Source organism: Bos mutus, chromosome 5 (genome assembly GCF_027580195.1).
Source record: "Bos mutus isolate GX-2022 chromosome 5, NWIPB_WYAK_1.1, whole genome shotgun sequence".
NCBI lineage: Eukaryota > Metazoa > Chordata > Mammalia > Artiodactyla > Bovidae > Bos > Bos mutus.
The window spans coordinates 21,298,124-21,314,845 of NC_091621.1; the positions used below are offsets into that span (position 1 = coordinate 21,298,124).

Consider the following 16,722-nt stretch of genomic DNA (forward strand, 5'->3'; position numbering starts at 1 on the left):
ACAGACGCAACAAGGAGTATCAGGGGCACTATTCAGACACCTGCCACCAAAAAGCAAGCGAACCTCGAGGCAAACTGTGCCCTAAGCCGACTCCGAGGCTGGGAACTGGGCCCGTGTAAGCGCCCCAGCCCTGATCTGGGCCCGCCCCGAGCGTGACCACGCCCTTTGCCACGCCCTGCCTACGGCTCCACGCTCGGATTGGCCACGGCGGAGGCGGTGGCCGCGGTGCCCGGAAGTGTAGCTGACGTGTCCCGGCCGCGCTCGGAATTGTGGGCGAGTCGGCTAATGGCGTCGGCGAGTCTGGGGGTCTTGGGCAAACAGCGCTGAAGCTTCTCTCCAGCTTGGCTGGTGACAACCGGTGTAAGCCGAGCCTGCGTCAGCCGGAGGGACCTGCCCGCCTGGTGGGCTTCTCCGCCAGAGCCGGCGGAGCGTAGCAGGGCGGGGCGACTGCGGGGGCCCCTAGGATAAGAGCGGGGGCAGTTGCGAGGAGGCCGCGGGGGGCTCTCGGGCTCGCTGCCCAGGCCGGGCCGAGCCCCCGTGGAGCCCTAGGGGCCAACAGCCCTAGGGCCAGAGGCACCTGAAGGGAGCTGTCTGTCGCCCCAAGGAACTGACAAGTGCCAGAGTTGGTTTGCGCCTCTCAGAAATTGGCACGGGGCTTGGTGGATCATGTCTGGTACCAACAGCCCCGAGGCGGTTAAGAAGCTGTTGGAGAATATGCAGAGCGACTTGAGGGCACTGTCGCTGGAATGCAAGAAGAAATTCCCACCGGTCAAGGAGGTAAGCTCCGGGCGACTTCGGGAGAAAGCACGGTGAGAATAGCCGATCCTGTTTAGACCCAGTCCTTCAGTCCCATCCTCCAGTCCTGTCTAATTCTCCTTTGGCCCTCACGTTTCCAGATTTGCGAACCGGTGGGTTGTTTCACGAGCGGTTTTATAGTTTTCTTTTGGCAAGTCTGAGGCGCTTTGATTTTCGCTACTGTTCTGTCCAGATTTAGCACCGAAGTTCGTGCAGTAAGCCGATTCAGCAAATTCAGCTAAGTGTATGGTACCCTTCTCTTTTCTGGCCTTTTTCAAACACGAAATTGGTTAAGTCAGATTCAGAAATTTAGGTTCGTTGCTTCTAAAAACTAATCATCATAGTTGTGGTACAACGTGTGCTCCTCAGCTTTCTGGTATATGTCACTCAATTGAAAGTAGTTTTTTTTCCTGCTTGGTAAGTGTCATGCAGTTTAACTCTTTATTAATATCATGAAGTACTAATGAATTATCCAGAAACACTTGACTTAGGACAAACAGTGAAGAGCCACAATGACCATGTTAAGCCTTGTTATGAGCAACAATGTACTGAGAAGTTTGGGCTTAGAGTCAAATAGAATACACCTGAACTTAAGTGCTCGCGAGACATCTTAACCATTTTCAGCTTCAGTTTTCTTTCAGATGTAAAATAGAGTTAAAGAATGGGTTTATTAGATTATGATGAGAAAGCTTTCACGGGGGAAAAGCATATTATTAAAAAGGCTCAAGTTAATAATATATACAAGTTAAATTCTCCGAGTATTTCCTGAATTGAAATTATTAACTTTTAGTCACTATTAACTTTTTCTCTTAAGATGTCATTTTATGTCTCTTAAACTTTTTAAAGATGCTACTCAATTTCTTTTCCCATTTCTGAAATAAGATAGTTCTGTTAAAGCAGTTATTTTACACTTAGTCCTATTTAATATAGTTTGGTATATACCAGCGATTTCATAGTTAGAACTTGCCCAATAAAGTTTGAATTTTAGGAATCTTAGGAACCTTAATTTTTATGTACTTTGGTCTCATTATTCTCCAACAAACTCCATTTAGTAATTTTTTAATAAAGTAAGAAAATATTACCTACCCGATGATGAAAACCAGATGTGCCACTTTTGGAAAGATGAATATTATGACAAGTTTTATTTCAGATAGTTAATAGTTTGTTTTAATATCGATTTTCATTATTTTCTCTATGTGATCTGTTGAAAGTTATAAATATGAGTTTTAAAGAATATGGCTGTTTTAAGTATTTTTACAGAAATAGGCTATTCTGATTACAAGGAAATGCTCTCATTTAAAAATGTCAAATCCTATTTTGTAATTTTAACAATAATTTATAGAACTGGCCATTCCCAGTTCTTATAATAACATACAGAAGTAGTGATTCCTCTGTAATCATAGGCCTTTGTGGGCTTTGGAGATTGAATTGCCATTTATTACATTATTTCTATTGGAAAATGCATTCAGAGCTCCACACAGTAATTTACAAAGTTCTGAAACTCAGTGCATTTCTAACCTAGGAACTTTCAATAAATCTCATTAGCTTTTTTACTTGAACCTTGACTAAAAAGGTATTTAGTAATTGCACCTACTCTGTGAGGTTATCACAAAAGTAATTTTTGATGTGATTATCTCTGATACATAATTTTGTATACAGTACATGCTTCATGGATGCAAGAACTTTGACTCTTTAACCTGTGGCACTTCTAATAAGCTTCAGTCAGTTCAGTCCAGTCACTCAGTCCTGTCCTTAGGACAGTTCTTTAGGAATTGAAAAATAACCTTACTTGTGTCACAAGTGTGAAACAAGACTGAAGTAATTAACCTAATGGTGATGGTTTTTTAGGAGCGAGGCTTGACTTTCCAGAAATATTTTGGTTGAATTCATTTTTCCCTGGTAATTTGATAGGGATGCGTATTTGGCTTTTGTTCTTAAAGGGAACTGGTGAGTTTTTAGTGTTATTTATTTATTTTTGGAGGGGAGCAGTGGGGGAGGTGTGTTTGGTGGACCCTAATGCAAAGCCTTTCTAGGTATAAGAAGCTTTTCTATCTGTATACTGGTTTGCTGGTTAACATTCTCCTGGTGTCTTCACAAACATTACCTGAAAAATTGTCATTTTGACCTATGTGGAAGCCTACTCAGGAACTTAATACAGATATGACTGCATATGTACTCTGGAAGGGTTGTCTCCTTTCGCATTACTTTTTAAACAAGGTAGAATGATGTAAGACATTCTTTGTTTAGTCTTTAATAATTTCTACCTTTTTAGCCATAGTGATTGGTTCTACTTTTTTAATAATGAGCTGCATTTTTTTAAGATTTCAAATCTGTTAGAAAAACAGAAGAAAAGAGTGTTGATAAAGGATAATGTCTTACTTACTGATACTTTTTTCTTATCTTTGGACATTCTACATAGTTTTTTCCATTTTGGTTTCATTTATAAAACAATTTGCATATTAAATTATTTTTATAAGGGCTATGATTTCATTGTCATTTTATAGTAGAGAGTAATTAGATAATAACAGCGATAGTCCTTTTCCCCTCATTTTTCTTAAATACGATTTTCACGTTTCAGCAGTGTAACTTTTTTTTAAACATAGGTGTATTCTCTAATTTGTTCTGGACTATTTGTATACATTTTTGTATTTGTATACATTTTTCTACTTTGTCTTAAAAACTACTTTAAGGCTTTGTAAAATCACTTCTACGTAATTGATATTCAGTGGCCCTCAGAGGCTATAAACTCTGAGGTTTTATGTTTTTAATGAATAAAACCTTTTTGGTCATTTCTCTTTGCACTACTCTGTGGAAACAAATGAGGGGAGTCTAACTGAGCCTAGAAGTGTGGTCAGAGTGAGTTTGTAATTCTTAAGCTGAGTCTTTATAGGATAAGTAGAAGGCGGTCAACAGAAGAAGGAGGTCATGCTAGGCAGAGGAAAATAGCATGTTTGTATCCCATGTAAAAGAAATTTCATACTGAAGGTGATTGGGAGCCATTAAAGCTTTTTAAGATAGTAATATGATCAAATTTATATTTACATTACTGGAGGGGAAAATTAGAGGGGATTGAGACTGAAGTAAAGAGAGCAGATATTTTAGGGATGATTGTCTGCATTGAGGTAACAGTAGGGGTTGACGGAAAGTTGCTTGCATTGTGGTAGATGTGGGTGAAAGACTGGGTATGGATTAGAGAGATTTAGCAAGTAAAATTAACAGGTCATAGTGACTTTTTTATGAGGTAGAGCAATCTGTGATGCCTCCCAGATTTCTGGCTTAGGAAACTGTAAATCATTAAGAGGAGGAAATGTTTTTGGGAAAAAGGAGTAGTGATGAATATTTATTTTAAGCTGATGTGTAACATCCAGGTGGAACTGATCAGTAGGTGTTTGAAATTGGTGGTTTGGCTCTTAACAAGGAGGTCTCAATTTTAGATTTAGGAGTATCAGTTATACATGTTAGTAGAAACCATAAGAATAGAAAAAATGGTCCAGGAAGACTGTACAGAATGAACATATCAGGGCTAAGGAAGGAACTCTGAAAGAAAGAGCATTAAAAGGGAAAGAGCCAGCTGGGATGACTAAGGTTAAGGGTATGGGAGAGAAAGGAAGTACTTGGTGAGAGCAAGGTCCCTGAGAAACCTGGAGTGTCAAGTGCTTAAGTGTATGAACTGGCTTTCAATCTGAGAAGGGACACAGTATTTTCTGATAGAGGAAGGTAAGAAGAAAAAAATGGATTTGACCGTGATAAATTTGAATGAGGGACACAGTGGAGGGATAGTTTGGCCTATGGCCTCTGTATTCTTGGTAAGATAGGAAACAAGCTTGTTGCTAGGAGTAGTTAGTGGGGAAAGAAGTGGTGGGTAGGAAGTTTGAGGGGAGTAGTGGATCATGTTGTAGAAGGGAAGGAGAAATTGACTTGGAACACTTCGGAGTCTTGGCAGGAAAAGTAGTTGAAATGATGATGGATCGTGAGATCTAGGTTGGATTCTGAAAGAAGGCAATCCAAAACAACTTGGATTGGAAGATGGAAAGGTTAAGGAACTAGCAACTATTTAATTGAATTGGTCCAATTTAATTCAAGAGCAATGGCATTGGGGAGTGAGAGAGCTAGAAGGATAAAGACAGAAGGGACAAAAGGGGCTATTGGGTTTCAGATTGCTAAGTAGTGCTGCACTAAAGGGTAATGAAATCCAGGAAGTGGGTGACAGAAGAGGAAAGGGAATGAAGGTCATTGACTTAAGATGGTCACAATTAGGATTTTGGATGGATTTTTGTCTCTCTCTTTTTAAATGAAGTGGAAGCAGTGAAGGAGTATATAATAAAATACAAGTAGTCTTCGCAGGTTATGTACTTTGTGCTTCTTGTACATTTAAGTTTTGTTTGGTAGGGGATTTTTGCCTAAAAAACCAAAGGTTGTTGTGGCAAAGTTCCTCAGTGTCTGGTGTTTGTATGCATTAATTGGCTGAGTGGGGCCCTTTGGTGAAAGAGATGCCCTCTACTTACCATGACAGGATTCTCTTTTTAACCAGCTGTTTGGGGACTGAGGCCCAAGTCAGTTGGCTTTTCTGATAAGGTGAAGATCTTATTTTCAGGACCTTATGACAGTGAATAATGAGGGCTAGATGATGCTTACATGCTTAACTGTTTTCCTTTAATATCTTACATCATACTATAGTTTTTTTCCTGTTGACATAGGTCAGAGAAATTTGTTTATGGTGCAACCAGTTGTGTTCTTCTCATTAGCATGAAGAATAAGTCCATGTTTTATTTAGTTTTCATAATTTATTTTCAAAAGTATTTTCACTACTCAGAACAGTGTGACAAGTGTGGTAGGGAGTTATAAATCATTTAGTCAAGACTTTCCTTTATAATACAATTCTGTATAGTTGTGCAGACATGCTAGTGATCTTTGATTTTTGACTCTGCTGTTTTCTTTTTATGCTCCTATTGACTTTATTCCAGGAAAGGCACATTAAACTCCTAGGGTCTACTAAAGTATTTTTTTTCTGATAAATATTTTAGATGCTAACTTTGAGAGTAGTATAAGCAGTAACATTTTCACTAAGACATCTAGGAAAATTTTACAAGCTTATTACAATATTCCAAGAGTGTTTTATAATGAAAGTTTTTAAAAAGCTTTTGATTAGTCCATGACATGTTTTATTTATTTATGAAAGTTAGTACCATAACCAATGAAATTTATTGTTAAAGTGTAAAGTGTATAGCTTTTTTTTTTTAACTAAGATTTTGACAATTCTATTTTTGCTTTTATGAAATTGAATAGAGAGCCAAGGTCAATGAAAACATAGTTTAGTCAGAAAACAATGTATTATATTGTTAGCACTAGGCTTTGGTGATGTGGAAGACATAAAAGACAGAGTTTGAGGCTAATAAACCAAAAAGGAAGACAGTCTCCAAAAATGGAAATATTTTCTTTTTTTTTCTTTTATATAGTAGTAGTATTTGGGGGCTTCCCTTGTGGCTCATTTGGTAAAGAATACACCTACAATGTGGGAGACCTGGGTTTGATCCCTGGGTTGGGAAGTTCCCCTGGGGAAGAGAAAGGCTACCCAGTCCAGTATTCTGGCCTAGAGAGTTCCGTGGTCCATGGGGTTGCAAAGAGTTGGACAGAACTGAATGACTTTCACTTACTTAGTAGTAGTTAGACTACTAAGTCGGAGAAGGCATTGGCACCCCACTCCAGTACTCTTGCCTGGAAAATCCCATGGACGGAGGGGCCTGGTAGGCTGCAGTCCATGGGGTCGAGAAGAGTCAGACACGACTGAGCGACTTCACTTTCACTCTTCACTTTCATGCATTGGAGAAGGAAATGGCAGCCCACTCCAGCGTTCTTGCCTGGAGAATCCCAAGGACAGGGGAGCCTGGTGGGCTGCCGTCTATGGGGTCGCACAGAGTCGGACATGACTGAAGCAACTCAGCAGCAGCAGTAGTAGTAAGACTCTTTGCGACCCCATGGACTGGAGTCTGCCAGGCTCCTCTGTTCATGGAATTCTCCAGGCAAGAATACTGGAATGGGTTGCCCTGCCCTTCTCCAGGGGATCTTTCCTACCCAGGGATTGAACCTGAATCTCCTGCATTGCAGGCATGTTCATTACCGTATGAGCCACCAGGGAAGTTTATTTTCAACCATGTACAAAATAGAAAGTTTTGTTATTACTCTTAAAATTTAATAGAAGTTAGTTTCTAAAGTGTAAAGCATGGCAGGAAGTACAAAAATCAATGAAAAACCGCCTTTATCTTCTTTAAGTTAACTCAGAGTTGAATAAAATATTGTCTTTCTAGTAGTGTTGCATCCATGGACTCTATTGCAACATGGCATTTCAGTTTTACAGGTATAGGGAAACTATGGCTTGGAAAGGTCAGTGTGCAAAAGGTATGCGTGCGTGTCAGTCACTCAATCGTGTCCAATTCCTGCGACCCTATGGACTGTAGCCCGCCAGGCTCCTCTAAGAACATTGGAGTGGATTGCCATTTCCTTTTCCAAGGGATCTTCCTGACCCAGGGATTGATCCGTGGTCTCCTGCATTGCAGGCAGATTCTTAAATGTCTGAGCCACCAGAGAAGCCCTACAAAGGGTAGTGAAGCTAGGAAGTGAAAGAACTGGGACATGAATCCACGTGCATCCATTTCTTACATCTTCCTCTCATCATGTTGCAGTCTTTAAAGCATACTTGTTTTTATCATCTTTCCCATGTGTCTGTCTTGCTTCATCATTTGTTGCCGTTTGTCCTTCTTGTTTTGACTTTTGTAACATTCTACTTTCCTATTTCTCCTTCCTCTCTCAGTATTCCTTCTCTTTTTCTTTACATATAAGTGTATCCCAAGTTCTGTCTGGAGACATCTTCTGGACCTGTGTTCATCTCTTTTGCACTTGCATCTACTCCCGTTGTTTCTGGCCTTACTTCAGTGCTGATGACTCCTACATCTGCTTCGTTACCTCTGCTGTCTTTACTGAACTTAGACCTGTGCTTCCAACTGTCTGTTAATGCATTATTGATCAGGGGATTTTTGCAGAACCTAATACCTGTAACTGGCGGTTTGTTATGTAAGTGAATATTGAAACACTTGGTCAATAACATTCAGGTAGCAAAAGAGTATTAATAATGTCTCTGGCCAAGAAGTTGTTAAACATGTCTACCGGAGTATCTTTCACATACTTCAGATAGAACTTCTGGTAATTGAACTTATTTTTCTTAAAACTTGTCCTATCCCCACATTTCACTTGTTTTGTTGGTGGAATTTATCATTCTTGCTCACTCTAGTTATACTGGCTGTCTTCTCCCCCTCAGCTCTCTCTATGCTGTATCCGTTGTCAGATGTTTCTTCCACTTTTGTAATTTCTAAGGTATCTCTCCTCTTTTGTGCTGTTTTAGCTATTAGTCTAGCTTCCAGGTATTCAGTCTTATGCCTGGCCTTTGGTATGCATTAATGGCACAAAAGACCATCCTGTATGCTACCACCAGATTAATGTACTTAAACAACTCAGAAATCCTCGACGGCTACTTTGTACATACAGAACACCTCAGTATAACATTTAAGACCTTCTTGATCTTCTCATCCTTCCTTCATCACCCTCAACTTTTCCTCAAATCCCTTTATATTTAAGCCAAACTCTGTTGCTTGCTCTTCATTTTCCAAATATGCCCTGCTCCTTCCCTCTTCCATGATGTGGCTTTTGGTAGCTTTTTTCCCCTTTTGCTGGCCTAAAATCATCTCCTTCCATCTTTTAAAAGTTAAAATCCTACCCTTAATTTAACCCATGTTGCTTGTTCATTTGTTACATGAATGAACCAGCTTTAGAGATAATATTCTCATTTCATCCCTCATTCACTCATTCCTTTATTCTTTCATTTGTTCGTAATTTTTGAAAACCTGCTGTGTGCCATGTACTAGCTGGTTGCTGGTCAGGAATAGTTGCAGCTCCTGCCCAGGCTTTTCAAGCTGATATGTTTTCTTAACCTTCATTGAAACTTATTTTATGTTATTTCTTTATAACTCTTATGTTTTTACCTTTTGCTATGGTATTTTCTTTTCTAAATAGCTCCTTAAGGACTGTCAGTTTTGCATCTTGTTTATTCTTCTGTCTGTCATGCTGCTGCTGCTGCTAAGTCGCTTCAGTCGTGTCCAACTTGTCGTGACTCCGTGGACAGCAGCCTACCAGGCTTCTCTGTCCATGGGATTTTCCAGGCAAGAGTACTGGAATGGGGTGCCGTTGCCTTCTCCTCTGTCTGTCATAGTTCAAAGCATTTGTACATCTGAGAGGTACTGATTAGATACTTGTTGGAGATTAAATTTTTAAAGAAGAAGAAAAGGAATACTGTATATATAGGCATACCATATATTTCAGTTCAGTTCAGTTGCTCAGTCGTGCCCGACTCTTTGCGACCCATGGACTGCAGCACGCCAGGCCTTCCTGTCCATCACCAACTCCTGGAGTTCACGCAGACTCATGTCCATTGAGTCAGTGATGCCATCCAGCCATCTCATTCTCTCTCGTCCCCTTCTCCTCCCACCTTCAGTTTTTCCCAGCATCAGGGTCTTTTCAGATGAGTTGGTTCTTCACATCAGGTGGCCAAAGTATTGGAGTTTCAGCTTCAGCATCAGTCCTTCCAATGAATATTCAGTACTGATTTCCTTTACAATGGACTGGTTGGGTCTCCTTGCAGTCCAAGAGACTCTCAAGAGTCTTTCCAACACCACTGTTCAGAAGCATCAATTCTTTGGTGCTCAGCTTTCTTTATAGTCCAACTCTCACATCCATATATGACTACTGGAAAAACCATAGGCTTGACTAGACAGACCTTTGTTGGCAAAGTCATGTCTCTGCTTTTTAATAATGCTGTCAAGGTTGGTCATAGCTTTTCTTCCAAGGAGTAAGCATCTTTTAATTTCATGGCTGCAGTCACCATCTGCAGTGGTTTTGGCCTCCCAAAATAAAGTCTCTCACTGTTTCCGCTGTTTCCCCATCTATTTGCCATGTGATGGGACCAGGATGGAACCAGATGCCATGAGCTTAGTTTTCTGAATGTTGAGTTTTAAGCCAACTTTTTCACTCTCCTCTTTCACTTTCATTAAGAGGCTCTTCAGTTCTTTGCTTTCTGCCATAGGGTGGTGTCATCTGCATATCTGAGGTTATTGATATTTCTCCCAGCAATCTTGATTCCAGCTTGTGCTTCATTCACACCAGCGTTTCTCATGATGTACTCTGCGTATAAGTTAAATAAGCAGGGTGACAATATACAGCCTTGACGTACTCCTTTTCCTATTTGGAACCAGTCTGTTGTTCTGTGTCTGGTTCTAACTGTCGCTTCTTGACCTGCATACAGATGTCTCAGGAGGCAGGACAGGTGGTCTGGTGTTCCCAGGTCTTTTAAGAATTTTCCACAGTTTGTTGTGATCCACACAGTCAAACGCTTTGATGTAGTCAGTAAAGCAAAAGTAGATGTTTTTCTGAAACTCTCTTGCTTTTTCGATGATCCAGCAGATGTTGGTAATCCAAACTCTGGTTCCTCTGCCTTTTCTAAATCCAGCTTGAGCATCTGGAAGTTCACGGTTCACATACTGTTAGCTATCCACATGTAATTTGCATTTCGGTCTTGTATTTGATATGTTAAGGAAAATTTGTTTGCTAGAAGCTAGAGTTTTTTGTTTTGTCTTTATTTTTTAGCCCAGAGGTTTTTGAATGGGATTCCATATAGGTATATATTTTTCAGAGCTTTGAGATTTTAGACTAATTACATGTTACAGAAGAAAATCTTATTGATTTCAGTGTAGTAATTGTTTTATAAGCATATTGTCCTCTAGGGACTGTTCTAGATCTATTAGGTATTCCTAAGTGAGGACTTGACTTTAGGTCTTTTGATTTTACCTGAGTTCTGAACTCCTAAGTTTGCAAGGCAGCTTCATACCTCCCTAGTCTCTTGAGTGCATTATTCTTAAGTTGCGATTAACTTGAATTTTACATTTCTTCTTTAACTCTTATTTCATGCTATATCCTGTGAATAATTAATTTGGGCCTTTGGTGAATTTGTTCTAATTTCAAGACTCTTCTTTCATAAATATTAAAAAAAAATAAGTATGGTTTTTGTTTTGTTTTTTAAAATACAACATAGAGGGTTTGGTGAAGAAAAGCAGTATTATTGTTACTATTATTATCGTAAACTTGTCTGGAGTTCTAGAAGTGGACATTTGCTGATTCCCTTCCTAGCATTCATTCCCTCTTGCTTTCTTCAGTGATAGGCTGCACTTATCCTTCATTTTCAACTCTTTGCATTCAGATGAATTAATCTCGTTCCGTGCTCCAGGATACCTTGAGTAGTTTGACCTGATTTAACCTCCATACCCACACTTCGGTTTCTGCCCACACAGCCACACCCAGTGCCAGTGTGTGCTCCTGGGAAGGGAAAGCTCCCTTCTGTTCCTTCTCTCTTTCTGGGTAGTGTCATATGAAGTTGTGAGGTATAGAATGGCTGGAACTGATTTTATTGCCAAGTTTTGGAGTGGCCTGAGGATGAACCTCCTCATGGAACAGACAGAACCAAGAGGATGGCAGAGAAGTGAAGCTATAGTTATGATGGTGATTTGACTGTCTGGATCAAATTTCCTCTGCATTTTTCAATGAGAGGACAGTAAAGTCCCTCCCTCTGTTTAGAACTTTTCCTTTGCTTATTTATAAATGTTTATATATATATCCTCAGGCTTCCTTGGTGGCTCAGTTGGTAAAGCGTCTGCCTACAATGCCGGAGACCCGGGTTCAGTCCCTGGGTTGGGAAGATCCCCTGGAGAAGGAAACGGCACCCCACTCCAGTACTCTTGCCTGGAAAATCCCATAGATGGAGAATTCTGGTAGGCTGCAGCCCATGGGGTTGCAAAGAGTCGGACATGACTGAGCAACTTCACTTAGCTTAGCTTATATATATATATTCTCTGTTTGCATAATGATAGGCATTAGTAATATGGGGAGATGAATGAAATAGATTTTTTATCCTCACAGGGCTTACAGCTAGATTGGAGAAACAGACATGTCATAGGAGAAACAGAATAAACCGTAGGTACAAACCATAGATGGCTCACAGAGATGGAAGGACTTTTTGATACTTGCTATAGAAAAACAAGTTATGGAAGAAATTATTTCTGTCACTGCTCCTGGTGCCAGAATCAGAGACGCCTGCACCATCTTCATGTTGTTAGCAGTGGTTTAATTTCAGCAAAGCATTATTTGTCACATTAAATTACTGTTCACTTTATTTGTGAATTTGTTGGCTTTATAATTTAAGAGTTATAAAAATACGGAGTTTATTTATAATTTATTAATATTTATGCCTACTTAAATTTGTCAGAAACTGGGTAGGTCCATGAGACTTATTTCTTTTTCCTTTTGAAAGATGTCCTTACACTATTCAGTTTTCAGAGACACCACTAGACGTGGACTCGGGGGGCCATTGAAGAGCAAGACAATTGAGGATGGATGGAGGACAAGGTTTTAAGTGGAGAAATTTCTTACTTTAGATTGATAACAAGAAGTTTGAACTGAGGTGTAGAAATGACATTTGAGAAGAAAAAAAGCACAAGATGTGTTCACTACGCAGCCTTTGTGCCTGATTGTATTTGTGGAATCAGGGAGAAACCTCATACCTAGTCAGTGACTGCATGGTTGCTGCTGCTGTTCACAAAAACAGATTATAGGGAGAAGAAACCGGCTTTTCTGAGGCTAGGGTGGAAGTTGGAGGTATGTGTGTGTGGTGATAACATCTCTGAATATCTTGAATTTAAGGTGCCTTTTAAAAATATAGGGTAATAAATCCTATAGTTTAGAAGATGGTTGCTGCTGCTGCTGCTAAGTCGCTTCAGTCATGTCCGACTCTGTGCGACCCCATAGATGGCAGCCCACCAGGCTCCCCTGTCCCTGGGATTCTCCAGGCAAGAACACTGGAGTGGGTTGCCATTTCCTTCTCCAATGCATGAAAGTGAAAAGTGAAAGTGAAGTTGCTCAGTTGTGTCCGACTTAGCGACCCCATGGACTGCAGCCTACCAGGCTCCTCCGTCCATGGGATTTTCCAGGCAAGAGTACTGGAGTGGGGTGCCATTGCCTTCTCCAAGAAGATAGTTAAGGAACAGGAATATAATTTAGGATTCTTCAGTATTTAGAAAGTGACTGAAACCATAGGATTGAGATTGCCCAGGAAGAGTTTACTGAGAAGTCAGGCCAAGGATATTCTGTGTTGTCTTAAAGGAGGAGTCAGCATTTCAGCATTCTGTCTTATCTTTTCTGTAGTATTGGCTTCTATATTCAGAGTCCTTGGTGGGTGTGTCTCTTTGGGTCAGCAAAGAATTTTGTGAAAGAGAAAAAAATATTTCTTGAGAGACATTAATTTTAAGATTAACAAATATTAAATGCTGTAGTGTATTTAATACTTTTGGCTTTGTTACCCAATTCATAGATTGCCCTTGGGGAATAGACATTTTAAACTACCCACCATAACCTGTATCATCCCTATTAAACTCTACAGAACTGGGACTTTGTATTTTTTTTTTTTTTAATGAGGGCCAATTCAGGAAAATAACTATATTTACAGTTGAGTAGTTCCCCTATGGATATGTAAGTATCTAATCTATAAGTGTCTAATCAGAGTAGGGGTTACTTTTAAAGCAAGAAGTTAAAGATTCTTCTTCACACAGACAATGTTTGATAAATAGAAGGAAATCTGAGTCTGAATACTTTCATGTATACAGGGCACTCTTGAAGATGTCCACTAGGCTGAGGTTTGAAGTAGCCGTGCATGAGGTGAGGGGGCCGTGATATACAAGTGTTGTCAGTAAACATTGGTAATGAAACTTTTTAGCAACACAGGGTGCCAATGAGAATAGGGTGGTGGTACAGTTTCAAAGTTTCACAATAAAAAGTTGGATGAAAAAAATTAGGAGCTGTGAGATAGGTCCTGTTACATCTGAGTTAATAAACAGTCCTTTTGATGATTTCTTGAGTTTATATACCTTTTAAAACACTTGTTACTTTGGAACTAAGGAAAAAACACTCATTGTTTTCCTTATCATATGGATGTATAAAAATATTTGTTAAACATATATTATACTTATAATTTAGTTATACTTGTTTATGATTCATACATGGGTTAGTTCTTATTTATTTGAGGAGATCAAAATAGTGTCTGGCAAATCTGAAATCCGTTACTGACATGTAGCATCCAGTATGCTACAGGACTGATTTTGGAAACTGACTGGAATTCAGAAAGTTAGAACAGATTACATTGGATTTATGATGATTTATTTTGATATCTGTTGATTGAAGAAGAATGAAATACTGAATTTGAGCATAGGCATGGTACAGAGGGCCATAGTAAGGAGGGAGAGAGTTTGAACATTTGAAATGTTGGTGGAAGAAAGTTCAGTGACCATAGATTAATTTCAGTTGACTTAGTAAGAAAATTACTTAAGACATTTAAAGTGGGGTGTATGAGTATAACAAAGTATACATAATAATTTCAGTGTTACTGAATTTTTATAGTAGTAGGTTTGTTTGGTTTGTGCATCTTCATACTACATCCAGAATCTGATCACTCCTTATCATCTCAGTCATTATCACCTCAGGCCTATCCACCATCATCTTTTGCTTATATTATTACAATAGCCTCTTAAATTTTGCCCCATGTTGGAATCACCTGAAGATTTTAAAAAATGCCAGTGCGTGACTCCCACTGGCAGTCATTCTGATGTAATCTTTGGAATGGGTTGCAACCTGGGCATCATGATTTTTTTAAAGCGTCTGGTGTTCTAATATACACTGCCCCTAGATAATCAGAAAATCAATAATCTTTCCATGAAGTCATTTATTTTGACTACATTTTTCTGCTAGTAGCCATGTACATTTAATTCGGAACATTTCCATTTCTTAAAGTTTCTTAAAGCCCTAGATATCCATTAGGCTTCTTAGTTGTAAGCAGTGGAAACTAACTTGGGCTGATGTAAGTGGAAATGAAGTTTACTGATAGAACATTGAGGGGCTTGTAGAATTGGTAGAAGACTGGATGAAGCCAACCTTAGAAAGTACAGGACTGAGAGGAGGCTGAACAGCTAAGAACCACTGCAAAACTCATTGCCACTGAGACCATTACTACTGTCTCTGCTAACAGTGAAGTTGGAAATTCTCTAATCACAGACAAGGACTTCAAGTGCTTGGAATTCCACAAAACGACAAAGGTATACATTGTATAGCCTACAATGTGTCGTTTATTTTATGCATCAACCCACTGCTCCTCAACCTAATAACCTATAGGACACTGAGTTCTTCCATAATTATTTAAAAAACTTTAGTGCCTTCTACTACTTGTCCTTTAGTAAACATTAAGAGATAACAATAAATGAACAAGTAGCAAGCAAATTAATAGGAAAACTTTAATATAATATATGAATACTTGGTATTATTTTTGGAGGTATAGTCACCAGTTCAAGTATAAAATAGGCATGCTTCTTAATAGTAAAAATGTCCTGAGTTTCTATAATGGACAGAGAAGGCAATGGCACCCCACTCCAGTACTCTTGCCTGGAAAATCCCATGGACGGAGGAGCCTGGTAGGCTGCAGTCCATGGGGTCGCTAAGTCGGACACAACTGAGCAACTTCACTTTCACTTTTCACTTTCATGCATTGGAGAAGGAAATGGCAACCCACTCCAGTGTTCTTGCCTGGAGAATCCCAGGGACAGGGGAGCCTGGTGGGCTGCCGTCTGTGGGGTTGCACAGAGTCAGACACAACTGAAGCGACTTAGCAGCATATCAATATTGTATGTTAGCAGTGTCCAGTAGAAGTATAATGTGGGCAACATATGCAGTCCATGTGTGTAATTTTAAATTGCATTTAAAAAGTAAAAAGAAACATTTAGTTTTAATGATATATAATACTTAACACAACTCAGTTCGAGTAGCCACATATAAAGTGCTTAGTAGTCATATGTGCATGTTTAATTGCTAAGTCGTGTCTGACTTCGCGACCCCATGGACTGTAGCCTGCCGGGCTCCCCTGTCCCCTGTATTTTCCAGGCAAGAATACTGGACTGGGTTGCCATTTCCTTCTCCAGGGGATCCTTCCAACCCTGGGATTGAACTCTCGTCTCCTGCACTGGCAGGTGGATTCTTCACCACTGCACCACTGGGGAAGCCTAGTCACCTGTAACCAGTGGCTACCATATTGGACAGCACAGTCCTGTGGCATAGTATAAAATGCCGTATGACTTTCAAATACTGCCAGCTCAACTTAATTATGCTGAAATGATTTAGACACCTTATGAAAACTGAGTGTTTTAAAAAAGCACAATCTAAAAGTAATGACAGGGTTCTTGGTTATTTATTCTCTTCTAATTCAAAGCAGTTTTACTTGAGTTTGCAGTGTTTTATAATTTTTTTTTTTTATGGTTGAGAGAGAAGTGTGAAATGGGAAAGAGAAACCTATTTTTTTTCATTAGTCTTTGATTTTATTGTTTTTTATTTTCTGAAGATTTAAATGCGAGATGCAACTGAAGGCATAGAAAGGCAACATGCTTTTGCAATGCAGAGTTTGTGTGAGAATAATCAAGTTAATCATACTTTATTACATTTAGTCTATGTTTCACTACTAGCCTTCAGTATCTGAAGTTTGTAAAATAAAAAAGATAGTAGTGACTGACTCTGTGCTTGAGATTTTATCATACATGATTTCTTTTCCCTAGATAATTCATGTCATTAGTAAGTTTTATGTTCTAATTATTTTTATTCTTGCAGGCTGCTGAATCAGGAATAATAAAAGTTAAAACAATAGCTGCACGAAACACCGAAATTTTGGCAGGTAATTTTTTGCATTAAAAATTCAACAATTAATGAAAGTTTGACTAATGGTAAAAGTAGAATCTTAAAACC

The 16,722-nt window shown here is 39.3% G+C and overlaps 1 protein-coding gene across 3 annotated transcripts in view; it reads left to right on the forward strand.

The window, feature by feature from the left end:
- The first annotated feature begins 256 nt into the window (after positions 1-256).
- The window catches only part of MON2 (MON2 homolog, regulator of endosome-to-Golgi trafficking), a 116,672-nt gene continuing 100,206 nt past the window's right edge, over positions 257-16,722 (forward strand). For 2 of the 3 annotated variants that reach the window (XM_005886921.2, XM_005886922.3), the window contains exons 1-2: positions 257-777; positions 16,588-16,651. In XM_005886921.2, coding sequence (XP_005886983.1) covers positions 667-777; positions 16,588-16,651 — 175 coding nt within the window. In that variant the 5' untranslated portion in view covers positions 257-666. The remainder of the gene's footprint in view (positions 778-16,587; positions 16,652-16,722) is intronic. The other variant, XM_070370527.1, reaches the window with a different exon arrangement.